Source organism: Drosophila grimshawi, unplaced genomic scaffold (assembly GCF_018153295.1).
Source record: "Drosophila grimshawi isolate 15287-2541.00 unplaced genomic scaffold, ASM1815329v1 contig_1369, whole genome shotgun sequence".
NCBI classification, from domain to species: Eukaryota; Metazoa; Arthropoda; class Insecta; order Diptera; family Drosophilidae; genus Drosophila; species Drosophila grimshawi.
Window position 1 is genome coordinate 2,943,947 of NW_025062891.1, and position 21,615 is coordinate 2,965,561.

General features: G+C 39.1%; 5 protein-coding genes across 6 annotated transcripts; 3 read left to right on the forward strand and 2 right to left on the reverse strand.

Moving 5' to 3' along the window:
• Positions 1–39: 39 nt before the first annotated feature.
• Positions 40–2,446, reverse strand: LOC6560001 (cytochrome b5). Its single transcript, XM_001987166.3, has 2 exons — positions 2,213–2,446; positions 40–822 (listed from the first exon to the last, which is right to left on the reverse strand). The coding sequence occupies exons 1-2, from the start codon at positions 2,330–2,332 to the stop codon at positions 538–540; spliced, it is 405 nt and encodes a 134-aa protein (XP_001987202.1). The 5' UTR covers positions 2,333–2,446; the 3' UTR covers positions 40–537.
• A 1,376-nt stretch (positions 2,447–3,822) lies between these two features.
• On the forward strand, positions 3,823–11,843 carry LOC6560002 (ATP-dependent translocase ABCB1). Its single transcript, XM_001987167.3, has 9 exons — positions 3,823–4,036; positions 5,188–5,407; positions 6,270–6,529; positions 6,594–8,544; positions 9,608–9,913; positions 9,989–10,128; positions 10,195–10,756; positions 10,843–10,989; positions 11,484–11,843. Exons 1-9 carry the CDS (start codon positions 3,906–3,908, stop codon positions 11,682–11,684), a joined length of 3,918 nt encoding a protein of 1,305 aa, XP_001987203.1. The 5' UTR covers positions 3,823–3,905; the 3' UTR covers positions 11,685–11,843.
• A 560-nt stretch (positions 11,844–12,403) lies between these two features.
• LOC6560003 (heat shock 70 kDa protein cognate 5) lies at positions 12,404–16,003 on the reverse strand. Its single transcript, XM_001987168.3, has 6 exons — positions 15,898–16,003; positions 15,710–15,756; positions 14,409–14,987; positions 13,226–14,330; positions 13,024–13,164; positions 12,404–12,965 (listed from the first exon to the last, which is right to left on the reverse strand). The coding sequence occupies exons 1-6, from the start codon at positions 15,988–15,990 to the stop codon at positions 12,864–12,866; spliced, it is 2,067 nt and encodes a 688-aa protein (XP_001987204.1). The 5' UTR covers positions 15,991–16,003; the 3' UTR covers positions 12,404–12,863.
• Positions 16,004–16,407: 404 nt separating this feature from the next.
• LOC6560023 (dnaJ homolog subfamily C member 11) lies at positions 16,408–19,009 on the forward strand. Of its 2 annotated transcripts, XM_032733949.2 has the most exons (7): positions 16,408–16,474; positions 16,540–16,719; positions 16,775–17,351; positions 17,417–17,714; positions 17,981–18,097; positions 18,161–18,584; positions 18,648–19,009. In XM_032733949.2, the coding sequence occupies exons 2-7, from the start codon at positions 16,648–16,650 to the stop codon at positions 18,774–18,776; spliced, it is 1,617 nt and encodes a 538-aa protein (XP_032589840.1). In that variant the 5' UTR covers positions 16,408–16,474; positions 16,540–16,647; the 3' UTR covers positions 18,777–19,009. The 2 variants fall into 2 exon arrangements, with proteins under 2 accessions (XP_032589840.1, XP_001987205.1); XM_001987169.2 differs by having other exon boundaries at positions 16,429–16,719.
• A 117-nt stretch (positions 19,010–19,126) lies between these two features.
• Positions 19,127–21,612, forward strand: LOC6560024 (beta-1,4-N-acetylgalactosaminyltransferase bre-4). Its single transcript, XM_001987170.3, has 6 exons — positions 19,127–19,382; positions 19,442–19,761; positions 19,818–20,241; positions 20,310–20,432; positions 20,488–20,583; positions 20,654–21,612. Exons 1-6 carry the CDS (start codon positions 19,255–19,257, stop codon positions 20,793–20,795), a joined length of 1,233 nt encoding a protein of 410 aa, XP_001987206.1. The 5' UTR covers positions 19,127–19,254; the 3' UTR covers positions 20,796–21,612.
• The last annotated feature ends 3 nt before the right edge of the window (positions 21,613–21,615 follow it).

Sequence of the window (21,615 nt, forward strand, 5' to 3'; positions counted from 1 at the left end):
GATTTGTATATATAATATTTTAGTATATACATATGTATATATATATATATATATTTATTTATTTATTTAAATATATGCAGTTTGGTTTGAATGTTGGAAAGTTAAACAATTATCTATGACGTATAAGAAAACTCCAGCCCACTTACTATAGCAATTAGTACAAAAAACAAGATGCCAAAACACATTTCACATTTCTCAATTATCATTTAGCTTTAAAAGAAAACATAGCACAAATTCTCCTCAACAAAATCGCGCTCGAGCTGCAACAACGAGAACAGCAACTTGCAACCGCCACATGCAATACCCGCAAGCGTATGGCACACACACACAAACACACACACACACACAAAGGCATGCAGCACATGGGAATGCGATTGTATATGTAAATGAATATGATGTATTTGTGTGTGTGGGTGAGTAGATGTGGTTGTGTGTGTGTGTGTCAGAATAGTTGCCGCATCCACGAATCTGCTGCAAGTTGCAGTTGAGGGGCAACAGCAGCAAGCGTGATTGGAAACATCTTTGGCTGTGCTTTGACTACTGTTTGGCGCCGCCGAAGAATAACTTGTAGAATAGCGTTGCAACTACGCAGAGAATCAATGGCAACAGCATCGATTTCATCGAATTCTGCTCGCTCTGATTGTCTGTGGTCCAGGTGGGCTCCGATTTCTGGGCCACTTTTGTGCGCTCGCTTTCGACCAGTTCACCGATTTTGAATTTTTTCATCATTTCGCGGGCATCGTTGCTGTGGCCCACATCCTCAAAATTCTCGGTGGCATCTTTGCCGGCCTGTTCGATCAGCACCTCTTCGCCACCAGGGTGCTGAGAAGAACAACAACAAAAAGAGAAGAAAATACGAATATATTAATGCTATATGTTGGATATGTAGATTATGCTAATAGATTGTCTGTTGGCCGTGAAATAATCACGAAAAACAAGCAGGAACAGCGCACAATCTAATGTTTTAAACATAGTATATTTTTTTTTAGAAGCCCTCCCCTTTCCCACCTCCCGTAAGCGACTGACTTGATAAGAGATTCCTATCCGTACACAGTGTTGATAAACGCCCAAACTTTGGATTGCAAGGTGAACGTGCCAGTTTCGTCATACTGACTTTGAAATCGTTGTAGTTCAAAAGATGCATTGTAATCATTAGAATACAACTTTAGCGGCGATCAGCAGTCTTATCATAAAAACAACAATTAAAACTATAATATGACAACGCTATTTCGTTTATGAGTATACTAGATAATAATATTAACAATAATGCTTGTCTCGCATAAAGTGTGAATGTTTCCAATTTTCTATTTACGTATTTTGACGAATTTTAACGCATTTTAATTCATATAAACAAGAAACAAGCGAAACAAACGAATATATCAAATTCAAGCCGATTAACAAATTTATTTACCATAAATTAATCATTTTTATGCAACATTTTATTCATAGTAAATTACGTCGGATTCCAATTTCCAAATAGACAAAATTTGCAATTCAATGATTTAAAAATAAAACACGTTTCTATTTCGGAAAAAGTCTCATTTCGGTTTTAGCAATTTTTTTTTTCGCTAGCGCTTTGCAAATAACAAATATGCGAATCCGTTTTCCAAACTGTTCTGAACTATTTACATACATATGTATGTGTAATATTTAAATAGGTTTCGACATTTGATTGAATTTCGATTTTCAGTGTGACGCCTCTACTTTTACATAAGAATAGCAAGCTGCGTTTGAAGTGGACAAATGGCATGTTAATTTTGTTTAACTTTTGCCCCATTTATGTTAGCGCTGATAATGCGAACAAATGCAAAATATAACAAAATACGAGCGCTTGTTAATTTGCGCGGGCAGTGTGAAACTGAATATAATATATGAATCGACTTGAAATATTCACATTTCGAAAGAGACATGCATAACTTTTGTATGGAAACCGATCCACTGGTAACAAAAAATAAAACAGTAGGTCACCTCACTGGTCAGAGGTCAAAGTACAGGGTGTACTTTGATCATGCTGTGTTGGTTAACAAAATTAATAGTCATGTTAAGACGAACTATTAAAGGTAAGTTTCACCCAGCAAAGGCAGAATAGGACAAGGGGGAAGGGGCAACGCAAATAATGTCAGCGCGCGCGCCCCCGCCCAGATTTCAACGTGTACCCAACACTGATTTAGTGATGTTGTGGCTGGTTTGCGGACATTAGATTGGGGCTCACCTCGTTGAGGAATGATGTGACATCGTAGATACTGTTGTGGATGAGCAGCCATGTGTCCTTGTTGGTGTTGTGCTTGGCCACATCGGCACGCGTAAAAGTTTTTTCACCCTCGCCAGACATATTGATGACTTGTTGAATTGCGTTTCTATTAATAATAGAGTTGTGAATTGGTTCGATCGAACGACTCGCTAAAACTGAATGAATGAACCGAATTCCGGACGGTGGTTCATCTGGTTCGTTACTCACAACTCTCTGTTATGTTAGTGTATCGTCTGTAATCAGAACGGTTGTGGAGCTGTTGTTAACGTAGCGAACTGCTTTTCAGTGTTGCACAAATCAAAAACATTATTATTATTATTACAAACATTAGGAATTTGTAATCAAATTCAGCATTAGGGCGTGTTTAGAGAAATATGGTTTTTGTTTTGTTTGACAAGCTAGAATGCCGGCGTTATAAATATGTGCAAAACAAACTTGAATATTAACCCAAGCAGTTCGATTTATATTATAATATATCGATAGTCTAAGATATCGATTAAAATAAAGAGCTTCTGTATACAACAATCAATACAGTGCGGGCTTTTAAATTCGTCGTAGTTCAAATTAAATATAACAATTAATAGTCCGAAAGCCACTAAGTTTTAACACAAGAATGAAATCTAATTTAATTGAAATTGTTATCAAATTTATCAATTTACATTTTTTCACAAACTAACATTAATAATAAATATAAAGTCTTATAATGATAATAAAAAAAAGTATTGAGGTGGGTTGAAATGTACCGATCGCAACTTATCGTTACCAGACAATAGCCTTCAAATGCTGACAGCAGGAATGCGCATGGTTAATTTAATTACCCCTACAAACTTTGATACGCTTGCACTACGCTGCGACAATAAATAAATAAAATAAAAACTGTCTGGGTTACATTACTAAGCAGAATAAAAGGTAAACGTACTTAAAGAATTATGAATGTATTTGCCCGTATGCATACGTAGTTTTACATAAGGACTATCAAAAAGCGGTACTCATATTGTGTTTAAGTACGTGTATCAATTATACAAATTATTCTTGTTGCTATTGTCATTACCAGTGTTATTTCTTGAATTACTGAAATAACACTATCTATTGCGTTATGATGGGAAACTTCAGCTTTTTGGCTTGATAACAAATTATAATTTGTGATTGATTAGGATACCGGCACAGGGAGAGAGAGAGAGAGAAATCGAAAAGCTTTTCGGTATTTAAAAACTAATGATGACATCTATAATTAAATTAGCAAACTGGCAAAAGCTTTAATTGCTTCCCCAGTCAATCAATTGAACCAAAAGACATGTGACGTTTTATAGATGGTCATTAATACACTATTAACAACAAATATAACATTCCCATAGAACACTACAGAATAGAATTAAAGCACTTTCCCATTTCGAGTGTGCGTATTTGGCGCTCTTCATTGATTTCAAGTTTGGTCTCGCTCTTTCAGCCTACTCTTACCTTATTAATAGCACAATAAACTGATAAACACTATCAGCAAAATCCGATATCAATGAATATTATTTGATACCTAGCCGTTCAAATATAAGCGCATATGTTTTTACTAATTTCATAAGTCTCTTTCATACTGTCGTGATATTCAGTTCGGGTTCATTCAAACGCCAGGCCGAAAAATAAGTGCACAACATTTAAAATAATGCCCGCGTCAAACGGAAATGTTGTCAAGGACGACGACAATCCCGGCTTATATCCCAAGTTATCCCAATATAAATCGAATATTGTTTTGGGCGATTCATTCGCTGGCAAAGACAAAGATCGCCACAGCTTGTGAGTAAAATAATGTAAATGTGGTGTTTGTGCAAATATAATAAGGATATATCATAAATTAAGTCGAATCGATCAACGAAACAATGCATTCGGAAAGTGCGTGTTATTATGTATTGAATTATGATTTTAAGAAGTGCTTACGTAAAAAATTCAAACATATTCATCAATTAAAATATATTTAAGAAGCACGTAGAAAGTATGTGAAAAGTTTATTTTATTAATGAATGCCTATATTTTATATATATATATATATATATATAATTTACAATTCAAGAAAACTAAATAAAATAAAAAACAAAATAATATTATTCAATATAGAAATAAAAAAAAAATGTCGTAAGAAATTAATTTTTTTTTTAATCCAGATGTATGCTTTACTTAATTGTGTTTGACAATTTACATAGGTCGATAATAAAACAAAGAATAAAACATTAAAAATAATTAAATTTAATATATAATATATTTATATATATAATATAAATATAAATATAAAAAAAATAAATATATATTTGATAATAAATCAAGGAACAAACAATAAAAATAATTTAATATAAAATACTCGTATATGTAATAGATATATATTAAAATATATATAAATATATATATATATATATATATATATATATATATCCTAATAATTGAATATTATTCATCTGAAAAATTGTATCGTATTGAAGAAAAAATCCAGTAACCATGATCGTGCACCTTTTGGACACGCGATTCGCATAATTCTATCGGCTCGTCGAGTGTCATAAATTATATTGCACCGATTGATATTAAAACAACAAAGAGCAGATAAAGATACATGTGACCATTTTGTCCTGTACTTCTTTAAATATGTACTGGTTTTTCGACAACTTGTGATTCGGACGTGTCTAATAAAAATAACAAATTAATGACGAAATCGATTAATAGTTTAAATATTCGACAATAGCGTCTAATCGTCGGAAGATAGAATGCATAACGTGGTTTTATAGATTACACGAGTGGTGAATTGGACAGCCTTGACTGGCACTGCGGTCTGCGATAAGAACTAACAGTGACAGTAACCAATAGTCTGCGTTGAGGGTTTTCCATGCCAATTTATCAAATTTATTGCATGTGATGTGTCCTTACCAATAGTCTGATTTGTGCTTTGTTCCCTTCAACAGCCAACCAAATAAGACGAAAAAGAATGACAAAGCCGACGAATCGACTGACGGCGATAAGGATGACAAACCGCAAGACGACGTTAAACCAGTGGCCTTTTTCAAAATGTTCCGCTATGCATCCACAAAGGATCGTGTGTTATACATCATTGGGTTACTCGGTGCCGTGGCTACGGGTCTGACAACGCCAGCAAACAGTTTGATCTTTGGCGATCTCGCTAATGTAAGTATATCGGAACACTTGTTAGTTGGCATTCATGCCAATAGACTCCAGGTGCCGTATGATGACTTCTGCAGAAGCTGTAAAGAAGAGGAAGAAGTAAACTCTTCGAAACACTTCTACTGCTTCTGCCCAGCACTTGCCAGGAAGCGATTGGCAATCCTGGGAAGCAATTCCCAACCATTTTAACCAAACTTAACCAAAATTATATCAGTTAGGTGTTTAAATAATGCAAGCTTGGGTAAAGGGATTTTCAAATCAATGCATTTGTCATAATATATTTAGAAAAACTTAGTTGGTTATTTAATAACAATAGCTTTCATTTATTTTCGCGGTAGTTCGTAATAATAAAAAAAATTATTTCAATTATTTAGATACTTGGTATTTGTTTCCTGCCAAGGCAGTTTTAGAAAGGACAGATCTGTCTGGAAAAAGAGTTAATTGGGAACTAAGTGATCAACCCTTATTACTAATAGAGCCTTATATCTTTGACATTGTTAGTGATAACAAATACTAAATTGTATATGCTGAAGTCTGTGCGTAGTAAACGACTGATAAGCTCGATGATAGATAAGAGTTGGCATGCCGAATTTAATATGCTATAAGTACTACCTGACTCAGTCCAATATCAGTGATTTTACTATTCATACAAAAATGTACGTGTAGAAAAAAATAAAAACAAAAACAAAACAAAGTTTCTTTTAGTGAGATTTCTTTTAACAGTATACAACTCGTAATAATTAGTAGAGAGGACAGCATAAATTCAAATTGTCTGTTTTATGCTGTACAGCATTTATAGTAAAATCATTCTTCAAAATTATTGCTGATATGAAGATATAACTTGTACATTTTTGCAATGTTTCAGGAAATGATTGAGACCACCGGCTCCAACTCCGCGGATTGGATTGATCCATTTCTGGCAGCTGTGCAAGATTTTGCACTTAAAAATACTTATATCGGCATTGTGATGCTGTTCTGCAGTTACATTTCGATCACATGCTTCAATTATGCTGCCCAATCCCAGATAAAGACAATTCGCTCGAAGTTTTTCAAATCTGTGCTGCATCAGGATATGAGCTGGTATGATATCAATCAGAGCGGTGAAGTCGCCAGTCGCATGAATGAGTGAGTATGACAAAGTTCCTCTACAGTGTTTTTACTAAGAGTCTAATTGTGTATACCAAAACAGAGACCTGTCCAAGATGGAGGATGGCTTGGGTGAAAAAGTTGTGATTTTTACCAATTTTATTGTTGCCTTCATTGGATCCATTGTGCTCGCCTTTGTCAAGGGCTGGCAGCTATCGTTGGTTTGTTTGACCAGTTTACCTGTGACTTTTATAGCCATGGGTTTTGTTGCTGTCGCCACATCCAGGTTGGCCAAACAGGAGGTGAACATGTATGCCGGAGCTGCCGTCGTTGCCGAGGAGGCATTATCCGGTATCCGAACTGTGAAGGCATTTGAGGGTGAATACAAAGAGATTGCTGCATATAAGCAGAAAGTGGTTGCCGCCAAGGAGCTGAACATTAAGCGTAACATGTTCTCTGGCATTGGCTTTGGACTGCTCTGGTTCTTCATCTATGCTTCGTATGCGCTGGCTTTCTGGTATGGAGTTGGATTGGTCATCAAGGGGCGCCACGAGGAATATTATGAAAACTACACGCCGGGCACCATGATCACAGTGTTCTTTTCGATAATGATGGGTTCGATGAACATTGGTATGGCATCCCCGTATATTGAGGCATTTGGCATTGCCAAGGGTGCGTGCGCCAAGGTATTCCAAATCATTGAGCAGATCCCCATCATAAATCCCCTTGAGCCCAGGGGCAAGAATCTCAACGAGCCGCTGACGACCATTGAGTTCCGAGATGTCGACTTTCAGTATCCCACACGCAAGGAGATACCCATTCTGCAGAAGCTCAACCTGAAGATTCAACGTGGCCAGACGGTGGCACTGGTGGGTCCGTCGGGATGTGGCAAGTCCACCTGCATCCAGTTGCTTCAGCGCTTCTACGATCCGCAGGATGGTGATCTCTACTTCAATGGCACCAACATCAAGGATATCAACATTAACTGGTTGCGTGAGCGGATCGGTGTGGTTGGCCAGGAGCCCGTGCTATTTGGTCAATCCATCTATGAGAATATCCGTTATGGCCGTGAGGATGCCACCAGAGAGGACATTGAAGCGGCAGCTGCTGCTGCCAATGCAGCCATCTTCATCAAGAAACTGCCCAAGGGCTACGACACGCTGGTGGGTGAACGTGGTGCACAATTGTCTGGCGGACAGAAGCAACGCATTGCCATTGCTCGGGCATTGATCCGTGATCCGGAGATCCTGTTGCTGGACGAAGCAACGTCAGCGCTCGATACGGCCAGTGAAGCCAAAGTGCAGGCTGCCCTGGAGAAGGTCAGCCAGGGACGCACCACCATAATTGTGGCACATCGATTGTCGACGGTGCGTCGTGCCGATCGCATTGTGGTAATAAACGCTGGTCAGGTGGTGGAGAGTGGCAACCATCAGGAGCTGATGGCTATCAAGAGTCACTACTATAATTTGGTGACCACACAGATGGGCAATGATGATGGCAGTGTGCTCAGTCCGACGAATATCTACAAGAACTTCGATATCAAGGATGAGGATGAGGAAGAGATCAAAGTATTGGAGGACGATCTCGATGAGGATCTAGATGATGATAAAAACACGAATAAAAAGAAGAAGAAGAAGAAGAAGGACATGAACGAGACGTCCGCAATGATTGGTATAATTAAATTGAATAAGCCCGAGTGGGTGCAACTCCTAGTTGGATGCATTTGCTCAATTATCATGGGATGTGCCATGCCCATATTCGCTGTACTCTTTGGCAGCATTCTGGAGGTGATGAGTTCCACGAATGATGACTATGTGCGCGAGAATACCAATCAATACAGCTTATACTTTTTGATATCGGGCATTATTGTTGGCATCGCCACGTTTATGCAAATCTATTGCTTTGGCATTGCCGGCGAACGCCTCACGGAGCGACTGCGTGGGCTCCTATTCAGTGGAATGCTCAAGCAGGAAGTGGCCTGGTTCGATGAATCTGCCAATGGCACTGGAAACCTCTGCGCCCGCCTCTCTGGAGATGCTGCTGCCGTTCAGGGTGTAAGTATACAAAATATTTTATAATTTAAATTTTAAAAAAATATATCCTTTTGTCATCCCAGTTAAAAAGATGTGATTCAAAGTGGCTTTTTACTTTTATGAACCAGCTTACCAATCCTTTGGCTTAGTATTCAAATAGGGTTTTAATTTAAATTCGTAACAAAAGAAATTTTGCCTTGATTTGTCATCAAATTTCCTGGTTTCAATTCGCTAATTGAATTATATTCAAGCTTTATTCAATTTTAGGCTTTTATTCAAGATTAACTATTACATTTGACTCAATATTTGTGTAACATTTAAACAAGCTTAAAGTTATGTTTAAATCATTTAGTTTAAATCGTTTACCTGGCCTGAATACGAATTTTTGAATGAATTATAATAGTTATATCCTTGTATTTCCTGAATTTATCACAAATTGCTACAAAGGATCCAGTGAAGTTGTGCAAATGTATAAGCCCGACTATATTCTTCACCAGGTTCAACCACCCAAATTGATCTAGCCATTCCAAGATCCATTCCATTCTAGCCCTTCCATTCCAAGATCTGTCTGTATCTATAAGCGCTACAGATTTTCATTTTTTGCGCAGGACAACTTTATTTCATAAAATCGATAACTGCTTCCATTTCTCGGATATCGATACAAATCCGCAAGTATCGATATTGATCAGCAGTAAGAAATTCATTTGGATCCCAGTTATACATCCCAGTCCGCAACCTAGCGCCATTTTTAGTTTGCAAAAATAATAAACAAATAAATACGACTGATATGACTTATCGTTGTAGATATTGGGTTCGTAGCTGAATGCACACACATAAATAAAACTTAGCGCCATTCTTTACAACTTACAACTGACTGATTAGAAATGCGATCATATTCACATCGACTAAAAGTTGAGTGTGCAAATAGTTTATAAGTAAATTTAATTTAATTAAAAAAAAAATTAAATTTAAAAATTGATGGAACATTTATCGCTAAGCCCAAGATAATATATGTGTGTATTTAACAACTGGCTGCAGGGTATATCGTAGTTGAGCTTACTCATTCAAACTTTTTATTATGCAGGCAACTGGGCAGCGCATTGGCAGCATTATCCAATCGATTGCTACTCTGATATTGGGCATTGGATTGGCGATGTTTTACGAATGGAGTTTGGGGTTGGTGGCAATGGCATTTATGCCCATCATTTTGATATCATTCTACATGCAACGCATTGTGATGGCCCAGGAGAACATGGGTAATTCGAAAATCATGGAGAGTACAACTAAACTGGCCGTTGAGGTTGTCTCAAATATTCGCACCGTTGTTTCTTTGGGCAGAGAGGATATGTTCCATCGCACCTATATTACAATGCTGGAACCAGCTGTCGAGGTAAGCACAACTTGACATTATTTATAGCAACAAATTTGAAAATAATATATATGTATATACACTCTATGCATATAGAAATCGAAGAAGAATACGCATTATCGAGGCATGCTTTATGGTCTGGCCAGATCAATTATGTTCTTTGCCTATGCGGCTTGCATGTCCTATGGAGGCTATTGCGTCGTCCATCGAGGTCTTCCATTTGGAGATGTCTTCAAGTGAGTTGCACTTTAAATTGAACTTGTATATAAACTTAGTGTATTATATTTTATATTCAATTATAGAGTATCGCAGGCACTGATTATGGGCACTGCATCGATTGCCAGTGCTTTGGCCTTTGCTCCCAATATGCAAAAGGGTATAAGTGCTGCTGAAACCATATTGAAATTCCTGGAGAGGAAGCCCCTGATTGCCGACAGTCCTGGCGTCGACTACAGTCCCTGGCACTCGAATGGCAATGTTCGCTTTGAAAAAGTGGAATTCAGTTACCCGACACGTATCGAGGTTCAGGTGCTGTGTCAGCTCGTCCTGGGTGTGCAAACGGGCCAGAAAGTGGCATTGGTGGGTCCATCGGGCTGCGGCAAGTCCACTTGCATTCAGTTACTGCAGCGCTTCTACGATGTCGATCGCGGCGCCGTTCAGATTGATGATCACGATATTCGCAATTTGGCCATTTCGAATCTGCGCATGCAGCTGGGCATTGTCTCGCAGGAGCCGATTCTATTTGATCGCAGCATCCGTGAGAATATCGCATATGGTGACAATTCGAGAATCGTTACGGATCAGGAGATCATTGCGTCGGCCATGAAATCAAATATACATCAGTTTATTGCCAATTTGCCATTGGTGAGCATATTTCTTTTTTTTGAAGCCTTTCTAATATTGGCCAACTAACAATTTCGATATTATTATTATTATTATTATCCCCACAGGGCTATGAGACACGTATGGGTGAGAAGGGCGCACAGTTATCCGGTGGTCAGAAACAGAGAATTGCCATTGCACGAGCTCTGATTCGTAATCCCAAGATCCTTTTGCTGGACGAAGCCACATCCGCATTGGATGCGGAAAGTGAAAAGGTATGTTTGAGACAACAAATTTTGATTTATTTAATTATTTAATGTGAACTAAAAGCAGCTCACAAATGGGTTTGAAAAATAAATATTTAAAATAAATCATAAAATGAAAATTTAAATCACAAATTAAATAATAAACAACAAAACACAAAATGAAAATATAAATAATAACTAAAAACAGTCCACAATTAAAATATATATTTATATATACTCACATCAATTTGATACAATTAAAAGTGGATAATTAACATACAATTTTAAATGAAAAACGACAGAAAAATAAGCATTTAATAAATCTAAAAATAAATGTAAAATAGTCATTCCGTTTGAAAAAATAAGCTTTTTGTTTAATTGTGTTTAATGTGGACTAAAAAGAGACCATAAATATTCAATTAAAAGTTAATCAAATTAAGATTCAAAATGAATAAATATTAATATTAAATATAAAATCTTATCCTATGCAAACTACAATTTGTATTCCACCTCTCATTTCCCAGGTCGTGCAAGATGCTTTGGATGCAGCTGCTGAGGGGCGCACCACAATTACCATTGCCCACAGATTGTCCACCATTGTGGACTCGGACATCATTTATGTATTTGAGAACGGAGTCGTCTGCGAGAGTGGCTCACACCACGAGCTACTCGAGAATCGTGGACTCTACTACACTTTGTACAAACTGCAAACGGGAGCCATGTAGCAGATGTCCAACATTATATAGGCTAATGAATTTCGATCAATGACAATTTAGAATTTTAAATGCGATTTTAGTATTACACTGTAAATAATTAGTTTCATTCATCATCCAAACAAATATGTACATATTTAATACTTAAGAACTCTTAATAATAATAAATGTTGAGCATAGAATCAAACGAAACTTTAAAAAAAAAGTGTTATTTATTGGAAAAGGTATAAATGATATAGGAAAATCCGAAATTTCAAACAAGGGAAAGTTGCCAGGTCGCTTCTTAAATTTGAAAAGCTCACATTAAATTGATATACTTTGATAAAACGATTCATGATAAGGAAAATATTTATGAATGTGTATACATACATATATTTCTATATATGTAAATACGTATATATAGCCCAATACATTCGTCATACCAAACCCAAACCATCAGATTATTGTTTTCGATGCTATTTTCTTAGTTGTTCTGTTCATTTGTTATTTACATAAATAAACAAGTAAATTGCTGCACAGACAAGTAAAACATTTGTGTGATTTTTTTGTTTCAGTTTGTAAATAATATTTTCTTTTGTTCACGTATAATTTAAGTTTACATATTTATAACGACTATGCAATTGCATGTTACCCAGTCAAATTTCTGGTTATCCACTGGAAACTGGAAAAGTATAATTCTGCTTAAATTATGACTTTCGATCATCTGCCAAACACACTTTTCATGTTTTTCATATTATTTTTGCGGCTTGGGCTGCTGTGCTCGTTTTATTGTACAACTACAACTAGTTTAAAATCAACGTAAAGTAAATATAAGGAAAATCTTACAGTAGGCACAGCACACAACTCCACCACAGATATTCACATATGATTTCGATCCAGACGTTCGAGTGCATTATAAACAATAAAAACTTAATGCAACTGTCGTGACTGAGAATTACTGATCGCATATCGTTCAGGGTCGAAAGTGTCGTTATCGTCATCGCATATTACTATACAATTTGGGTAAATGCTTCTTTTTTTTTTTTGTTTTTTGTTGTGTTTTTTGTGCTCATGAGTTTTGGGGGTCGTGAGGCATTAAAGATGATTTTGAAGAATCAGGAATATGAAGTTAACATAGAACTTAATCGAAATCCAAATGTGATTATTATGAAATAAGTGGGGAACAACATTTTACGTCTACGGTTGTCTAATTTAGTTCTTCTCCTCCTTCTTGGCATCGCCAGAAGTTTCACCTGAACTGCTGCTGCTGCTGCTGTTGCCACCGGCTGCGTTACTCTCGCGTTCAGCGGACATCTACGAAACATAATATATTTTATATAAATATACAGGTTTGCTTAAGTCAAGTATTTACCTTCTTGTATGCCATCTCGAAGAGCTTCAGGGAGGACTGCTGCAGCTGTGTGGTGGCTTTCCTCACCTCCTCTGGATCGGCCGTCTCTTTGTTGGCTAGCAGGGTGCGCAGATCGGCAATTTCTGTTTTCAGCTTCTCGCACTACAAATACAATATTCAGATAAAACACACATCTTTATTTTGGTTATATTATTTCACTCACCTCTTCAGCGGGCAGTTGGCTCTTGAACTCCTCCATTTTGGTCTCTGTGTCGTGCACGATGCTCTCGCCTTGGTTAACAATTTCAATCAGTTCGCGCTTGAGCTTGTCGGCACTGGCGTATTCCTCGGCCTTCTTGATCATGTTCTCGATCTCATCCTTGCTGAGGCCACCGCTCGACTGAATGACAATCTGTTGCTCCTTGCCGGTGCCCTTGTCCTTGGCCGAGACGTGGACAATACCGTTGGCATCAATGTCGAAGATCACCTCAATTTGTGGTACACCGCGTGGTGCTGGCGGAATGCCAACCAGAGTGAAGGAGCCAAGCATTTTGTTGTCATTGGCCATTTCACGCTCACCCTGATGCACCTTGATCTCCACCTGAGTCTGGCCATCGCTGGCCGTCGAGAAGACCTGCGACTTCTTGGTGGGAATGGTCGTGTTGCGCGAAATCAAACGTGTGAAAACGCCACCCAATGTCTCAATGCCCAGCGACAGTGGCGTCACATCGAGCAGGAGCACATCAGTGACATCACCAGCGAGAACACCGCCCTGCACAGCAGCGCCAACGGCAACAGCCTCATCGGGATTAACGGAACGCGACGGCTGGCGTCCAAACAGCTCCTGGACTGTGGCCTGGACCTTGGGCATACGGGTCATGCCGCCGACGAGCAGAACTTCACCGATTTCCGACTTGGATACCTCAGCATCAGACAATGCCTTCTGGCATGGCTGAATTGTGCGCTTGATGAGATCCCCGACCAGGCTCTCCAGCTTTGCGCGAGTCATTTTCAGATTCATGTGCTGCGGTCCAGCGGCATCCATGGTCAGATATGGTAGATTAATGTCGGTCTGCTGCGAGGAGGACAGTTCGCATTTGGCCTTCTCAGCGGCCTCCTTGAGACGCTGCATGGCAATATTATCCTTACGAATATCAATACCGCTGTCCTTTTTGAACTCTGCCACCAAGAAGTTAACAATGGCATTGTCGAAATCCTCGCCACCCAGCAGAGTGTCGCCATTGGTGGATTTTACCTCAAAGACGCCCTTTTGGATCTCCAAAATGGAAATATCAAAAGTGCCGCCACCCAAATCGTAAACAGCAATGCTAAATCAGACAATACATGAAAATGCATTATTATTGCTAAAGTTCCAAAAGAAAGCCGATTGAGATTGGTTTACTCACATTTTGTCCTCGGTTTTGTCCATGCCGTAGGCCAGAGCAGCAGCTGTTGGCTCATTGATGACACGCAGCACATTCAGTCCAGAGATTTGACCAGCATCCTTGGTAGCCTGACGCTGGGAGTCATTAAAGTAGGCGGGCACAGTGACAACGGCGTTCTTGACGGGCGTATTCAGATATGCCTCGGCTGTCTCCTTCATCTTGATGAGGATGAAGGCGCCAATTTGCGAGGGTGAATAGACTTTGCCATCTGTGGAGGAGACCCAGGCATCGCCATTCGATGCCTTCACAACTTTGTAGGACAGATTTGTGATATCCTTCTTCACCTCGGGATCATCGAAGCGTCGGCCAATCAAACGCTTTGTGGCATAGAATGTGTTGGCCGAATTGGTGACAGCCTGACGCTTGGCGGGCATGCCAACCAAACGTTCGCCATCCTTGGTGAATGCCACATGGGAGGGTGTTGTCCTTGCACCCTCCGCATTCTCAATGACCTTCGCCTGCTTGCCCTCCATCACGGCCAGGCAGGAATTTGTGGTGCCCAAATCGATACCGATAACGGCGCCCTTAACCTCACCTGATCTGTGGCGGTAACACAATAATAACAATAATACGGAAAAGCACATGTTAGCAATAGATATAAGCAATTTTGATAAGATTACAGTGATTACAGTGACAACAACAGAGAGACAAAGAGTCAGAGAGAGGCAAGCGATAAGAGCCTGGGTTATGAACTGTTTTAATTATTTAATATAGTCTATACATTCCCCATATACATTCAAAAGAATTTAAGAAGCCCAAAACAGACTCAACTTTGCTTCGCAATTCGAGAAAATTCTTTTGAATAAAATTAATCAAAAGTTGAATTCTTATTCTTATTGGATATTGACTATATCTAATTAAAAAAAAATAAAAAAATTAACAATACTTTAAATTTTAAACTAATGCAGTTATATAAGAGCAATGTCGAATCACCCAACAATTTTTTTTGTTTTGATTGTACAACATAAATCATATCAAAGAGAAGTTCAATTGAACAGGAATGCTCAGCACTGTAACTGCATGCTAACGATATCTATATATGTTTGTTTGTATGTATGTGTGTAGTAACGAATGATGTTTGATGTTTTTTATCAAAAACTGCTGCAATATTGTGCGTTGAGCATGAAATCGAAGCAACAATATGGCTTCTTACATAAGTAGCTGACAATGGTTTGATCTTAAGCTAGTCGCTAGTTGTGATGCGGCGGCAAAATAACACAATGTGCAGCAAATAGTTGTAATAAAAGTCAAAGTTCACTTACTTGTGGCGCAATTGATTTGAGAGACCATTGCAGGCACCAGGCAGATTCTGCAAATAATCGAAAGTATGCGTTTATTTTCAGAAATATATGAGAAAACTTTAATAACATGAAAATGACATGACGGCGACGAGCTAATTGCGAGAACATGCCGCACCGAGCGTATTATGTAAAGCGTATTTTGTACTTACGCGGAAAATGCTAGAAGCAGCCGACATATTCGTTGGCGTTGCTAGACTGGCCTGGCGTGCGAGGCGTGGCAGAAACTTGGGAACGCGCAGCATATTTAATTCTTGGTTTTTCTTTTTGTAATTTTACACTGGCACTGATACTAATTATCAAATAAAGTGCACCGCTATTGAAGGCGAAAATTTCGTCAGAGCGAAACCACGAGCACGTTTCCCCAACGAGGGCTGGATAAAGACGGAATGCGGAGATGTGAGCAGCAAGCAGCAGCGTATGGAAATAAATCGATTGAAACGAAACACGCAGCGTTGCATTTGATTGCGAACCGCGGACCCACAGAGCTGCCAACGTTATCAAAGTGGCAAGTGTATGTGTAATTTCTTCCAAATTTTGTACAAATCTTCGAAGAATTGATTTAGACTGATGTGTTTTGAAAATACGGACTGAAAAACTGTAACAGCTGTGCTGTGATTAGCTTGATAAATGAAGTTACAAGCTCGCCCTCTCAACTAGGTCCGCTCGAAGCACCCTGTGTGTATGATATTTCGTGTTTCATCACACGTGTTGTTATTATTGCGTAAAGTACAAAAAGAGCAGTACAAAAAAAATATATATATTTCAAAATTTTTATCAAAATTGAATCATAGAAGGTCGTCACAACCGATGCTGGAGCTGCTGCTGCTGCTTTCGTACACCCGGCACATTAGACACTCTGAGCATAAGCTGTCGCTTGTCGAACTGTGAAACTCGGCGATATGGCATCGGACAACGAATCCGACGCCGAACTCGATGAGAACTATTACACATTTCTCAACTTGCCGCGAGATGTGAGTGCAACGTTATGACGTCACTCGTTCATCTGTTAATCCTTTGTTGTTGCAGGCAACCGGCGAACAGATTAACACCGCCTACCGAAATCAGAGCCGCATTTATCATCCGGACAAACACTTGGAACCGGATAGCAAGAAGCGGGCCGAGATGATGTTCAATCGAACGAAACGGGCCTACGAAGTACTCTCTGATCCGCACCAGCGTGCTATCTACGATTCGATTGGCGAGAAGGGTCTAAAAACCGAGGGCTGGGAAATAGTGCATCGAACGAAAACGCCGGCAGAGATCCGGGATGAGTACGATCGATTGGCACAGGCGGCTGCCGAGCGACGCTTGCAGCAGCGCACTAATCCTCGTGGCAATATCACCATCAATGTAAATGCAACAGAAATATTTACTCCGTACGACGATTCGGAGATGCCGCGCGTGGAGATCGGTTCGATGAGCATTGCCCAGTCGATTGAGGCACCCATAACGCGCAAGGACATGATCATCATGAGCGGCAATCTCTACTCGTCCAATGGCACAGGCAATGGTGGATTTATGATTGCGGGTCGTCGCCTGCTTAACAAGGGCTGGATGGAGGTGTGCCTCGGCGCCGGCAATGGTTTCCTCTTGGGTCTCAAGGGTAAGCATTGAGTGCTTACTGGCTTGGCGCCTCCCAAATTAATTCATCCACTTGCCACTTAACAGGTGGACGGACGCTGACTTCGAAGCTGACACTCAACGGCGGCACAAACATGAATTTCCGGGAGAACGGTGTAATACCCGCGGTCTTCTCCTCGCTAGCCGTGCAGCTGGACAAGCACACCGTTGGCAGCTTAACACTGAACGCCGGTCCTCAGTCATCCATGTCTACGCAAATCGATCACTCCAACGATCTGCATGCAATCAGCACAAGCTTTGTGATCGGAACACCTCACATTTACTTTGGCATCTCCTACACGCGAAAGATGATGGAGAACGAACTGAAGTTGAAGTTGGCGACGAAGTAAGACTGTTTTTTATAAGTGTTGACGATCAAATCAGATCACTATATCATATTGCAGTCATATCTGTTGGAGGAGTCATTTAAAGTTCCTTTCTACATTATTTGTATTATTTTATTTATATCAAACAACAAAATTTTTTGGCTAATATTAGATTATCATTTTATAAACAGATTAGATGATAAGATAATAATATTATAGTCGTAGGATTGCAGATAATAATTTCTATATATGCAATTTTTATTCAGCGAAATTTCTTTGATTTCAGAGTGGGCACATTTGGCTTTTTGGGCGAATATGGAGTGGAGAAGAAGGTTTCTAAATACAGTTCGGTAATCGCAAGCGTATCCATTGGCGTGCCTTCTGGAGTCATACTCAAATTAAAGTGAGTTTCAAAATCAGTTCCCAAATGTATTCTAAATTTACGAATCGCACTCAATGCTTGCAGAATAATCCGTTCAAATCAGTCGTATGTGTTTCCCATACATCTGAGCGATGAAATTGTGCCTGCAGCTGTTTTTTACGCCTCAGTGACCCCGATAATTGCGTGGTATATTGTGAAAAAGACAATCATGGATCCCATGGAAGCGGATCGCAAGAGCATCGAAGTTGAGCGGACAAAGCGTCAGAATGAGCAGCGCTTAACGGCAAAGAAATTTGAGGCAATGGCAGCCATACACCTGATGCAGAACACCTACAACCGCATCCTGAACGAGGAGCAGGATCGACGGGGTCTAGTTGTAAAGAGAGCAATCTATGGTTGCCTAAATGAGGGCAGCACGCAATTTAAGCCAGAAGCATCGCACGATGTCACAATACCCATTCAATGTCTAGTCAGGGACAGTACGTTGCAGCTGTACGAGTCATCAAAGGTAAAAAATACACTAACATCTTCCATAAAACTATGTAAGAATTGATTACTAAATTATTTGCAGAGCGATTTACCTGGTTTCTATGATCCGAGTCTGGGTGACGACAAGATTTTACGCATAGAATATACACACAATGATGTATTAAAAACTGTCAATATAAAGGATAAAGAGCCATTGCGACTGCCAGCATAGAACGAACGCAAAATGCATCTTGTATAAATCTTCAGTTGTGTGTTTGAGAATTGTTTTTATAATTCCTCGTAGCCGTACAAAAACATAAATACAAAAAATGCCTAAAATAGTCAAATTCCGCAGTGCTTCTATTTCATATTATTCATATTAATGAATGAACAAACAAGTACAATATTTATTCATAATCATAATCATAATAATGTAAATTTAGTCAATAAAGCAAAAGACGAAACGAAAATATTTTCTGATTGCTTCTCAATTTCAAAATGTGCCGCCAAATCGAGCCAGATAGCACGAGTCACCCTGTTGTTTTGTCGCCACTCAAATCAGCTGTTTTCCAAGGCATTTGCGGATGTGAAATCGAACAACAATATTTGTAATCTTAAGTTGAAAAACGATGCAGCAGTAATCATTAGAATGCTATTACAAATCGTAATAAGCAAACAGCTCAAATAAGGTACGATGCAATCCATGGACCATGACCATATTTACAAAAGCGAATCTTATACGCTTCGCGGTCGGGACAATTTGTTTTCTGCTGCTGCTCAACTTCCTCTGGACGACGGATTCAGACGGATCCAGCAGCAGCTCGCTGAGCAAACTGAGGTAAGTGTAATCCGAAATAAAGCACATAAGGCGTTAATCGAACAAATGTGTGTCTGCAGCATACGGCGAGTGCACAAATATGCACACATCCACAACAGAAACGACAGCGACCGAAGTGCCATTGGGAGCGATATCCCCGCTGGGGGTCATAAATTGCCAGCAGCTCCATTGGCGCTATCGAAAGAACGAGAGAGAGAGCTGCACATTGTTGGGCGCAACTCGAACTCAAACTCAACCTCGACTGTGATTGCGATTGCAAACTTTACTTCCATTCCACAAGACTTATTGCACGCGCACCCGCAAGATTTTGCAAACGGCACACAAACGCCACAAGTGACACAAATCACACAAAACTGCACTGATCCCGATCCCCGAGATGGTATGAATGAACTGACATTACCTGTCATTTTATATTATAATATTATATTGGAATAGGTGGACCCATCACGCCAAACACAACGCTCGAATCTCTTGATGTTATTGAGGCTGAGCTGGGACCGCTGTTGCGTCCTGGTGGCGCTTATCAGCCAATTGATTGTATTGCTCAATATCATGTTGCCATTGTTGTGCCCTTTCGCGACCGTTATGCCCATCTTTCGGTTTTCCTGCGCAACATCCATCCGTTCCTAATGAAACAGCGGATCGCCTATCGCATATTTATTATAGAGCAAACCAATGGCAAGCCGTTCAATCGGGCTGCCATGATGAATATTGGTTACTTGGAGGCCTTAAAGCTATACCAGTGGGACTGTTTTATATTCCACGATGTCGATCTTTTACCCTTGGACGAACGCAATCTGTACAACTGTCCACGTCAACCACGGCACATGTCCGTTGCAATTGACACGCTGAACTTCAAGTGAGTGTTGATTCGACCTACGATTGACCTTAATTTATTTCACTGTGCTTTGCTTTGATTGTGCTCAGGTTGCCTTATCGCTCAATATTTGGCGGAGTATCTGCCATGACACGACAACAATTTCAAGCTGTGAATGGATTTTCAAACTCATTCTTCGGCTGGGGTGGCGAGGACGACGATATGTCCAACAGGTAAACAACACGGATTACCGGGTAATCAATAACTATATGTTTATTTACCTTTCAGATTGAAGCATGCCAACTTATTCATATCACGTTATCCGATAAATATCTCTCGCTATAAAATGTTGAAGCATCAGAAAGAGAAGGCAAATCCAAAACGGTGCATATTATTCCAATCAATCAATTCATTTACGTCTTTCAAATATTAACGTGATTCTTTAAATTCGCAGCTACGAGAACCTGCAGAACGGCATCGGTAAAATTGAAATGGATGGCATCAACTCGATTAAATATGAAATCTATAGCATCAAAGATTTCCCAACATTCACTTGGTATTTGGCCGAGCTAAAGAATTCTGAGCGAAAGAGTTAACCAACCACAGCAACAGCATGAGCAACAGCATTCGCATCATCCATTTATTATCGAATCTCCTTAAAGACAAAGTTGCGAATGCGATTCTCAATTTCGTGCAATAATTACTTATGTGTATGTACAAATGACAACATTACTTTCTTCAAAGTAGCCTAATTATTATCTCGAATAATAGACACACAATTATTGTGTATGTAGCATGTCCAGTCAATATAGAAATACATATGTACTTTAGTCTTACTCCTAGCTCCATTTAAAATATATTCTATGTATTCCAACGAGTACATAGATTTTGTTGATTTTAGTATGTCTTCCTCATCATTTTATTAAAAATCTCTCAATAACAAATTACAAAAAAAAAATGAAAAAGACAAAAAAATTCTACACCAATTCCTACAAGGTGAAATGTAGATATTACTTTTGTGATATACAAATTGTTATTCGATTAAAATGATAATTAAATGAAAATGAAAAATATGTACTTTGATCTTCGGCACGCCGAATCTACAACATATCCCTGCAGAATACTCATTGAGTGATAGTCCGATATTAATATATAAATTCTATATATGTATCTTTAAGTCGAAAATATCATAAAAGGCAGCTTTTTTGACTGATAATTCCAAATGACACCTCTATTTAGAAATCCGATCCAACTTCGACGGGTACAACTTGTGTGCCAATATGAGGCTTTAAGATTCTATCAGATTCTGCAGGGATGTTCATCTATCTACCATACTTTAATATACAATACCAAATGTATAACTTATAAAAAACAAAATACATTTTACTATACCAGAATAAAACTTTTACTATATAT

Bases quoted from the DNA above. Each gene is read 5' to 3' on its own strand.
- LOC6560001 (XM_001987166.3), bottom strand. From the start codon at position 2,332: ATGTCTGGCGAGGGTGAAAAAACTTTTACGCGTGCCGATGTGGCCAAG. The intron at 823-2,212 runs GTGAGCCCCAAT...TGTTCTTCTCAG, and splicing joins TCACATCATTCCTCAACGAG to CACCCTGGTGGCGAAGAGGT.
- LOC6560002 (XM_001987167.3), top strand. From the start codon at position 3,906: ATGCCCGCGTCAAACGGAAATGTTGTCAAGGACGACGACAATCCCGGC. The intron at 5,408-6,269 runs GTAAGTATATCG...GCAATGTTTCAG, and splicing joins TCTTTGGCGATCTCGCTAAT to GAAATGATTGAGACCACCGG. The intron at 10,757-10,842 runs GTGAGCATATTT...TTATCCCCACAG, and splicing joins TTATTGCCAATTTGCCATTG to GGCTATGAGACACGTATGGG.
- LOC6560003 (XM_001987168.3), bottom strand. From the start codon at position 15,990: ATGCTGCGCGTTCCCAAGTTTCTGCCACGCCTCGCACGCCAGGCCAGT. The intron at 14,988-15,709 runs GTAAGTGAACTT...TTACCGCCACAG, and splicing joins TCAAATCAATTGCGCCACAA to ATCAGGTGAGGTTAAGGGCG. The intron at 14,331-14,408 runs GTGAGTAAACCA...TGTCTGATTTAG, and splicing joins GACAAAACCGAGGACAAAAT to CATTGCTGTTTACGATTTGG.
- LOC6560023 (XM_032733949.2), top strand. From the start codon at position 16,648: ATGGCATCGGACAACGAATCCGACGCCGAACTCGATGAGAACTATTAC. The intron at 17,715-17,980 runs GTAAGACTGTTT...CTTTGATTTCAG, and splicing joins AAGTTGAAGTTGGCGACGAA to AGTGGGCACATTTGGCTTTT. The intron at 18,585-18,647 runs GTAAAAAATACA...AATTATTTGCAG, and splicing joins AGCTGTACGAGTCATCAAAG to AGCGATTTACCTGGTTTCTA.
- LOC6560024 (XM_001987170.3), top strand. From the start codon at position 19,255: ATGACCATATTTACAAAAGCGAATCTTATACGCTTCGCGGTCGGGACA. The intron at 20,242-20,309 runs GTGAGTGTTGAT...GATTGTGCTCAG, and splicing joins ATTGACACGCTGAACTTCAA to GTTGCCTTATCGCTCAATAT. The intron at 20,433-20,487 runs GTAAACAACACG...TTTACCTTTCAG, and splicing joins GACGACGATATGTCCAACAG to ATTGAAGCATGCCAACTTAT.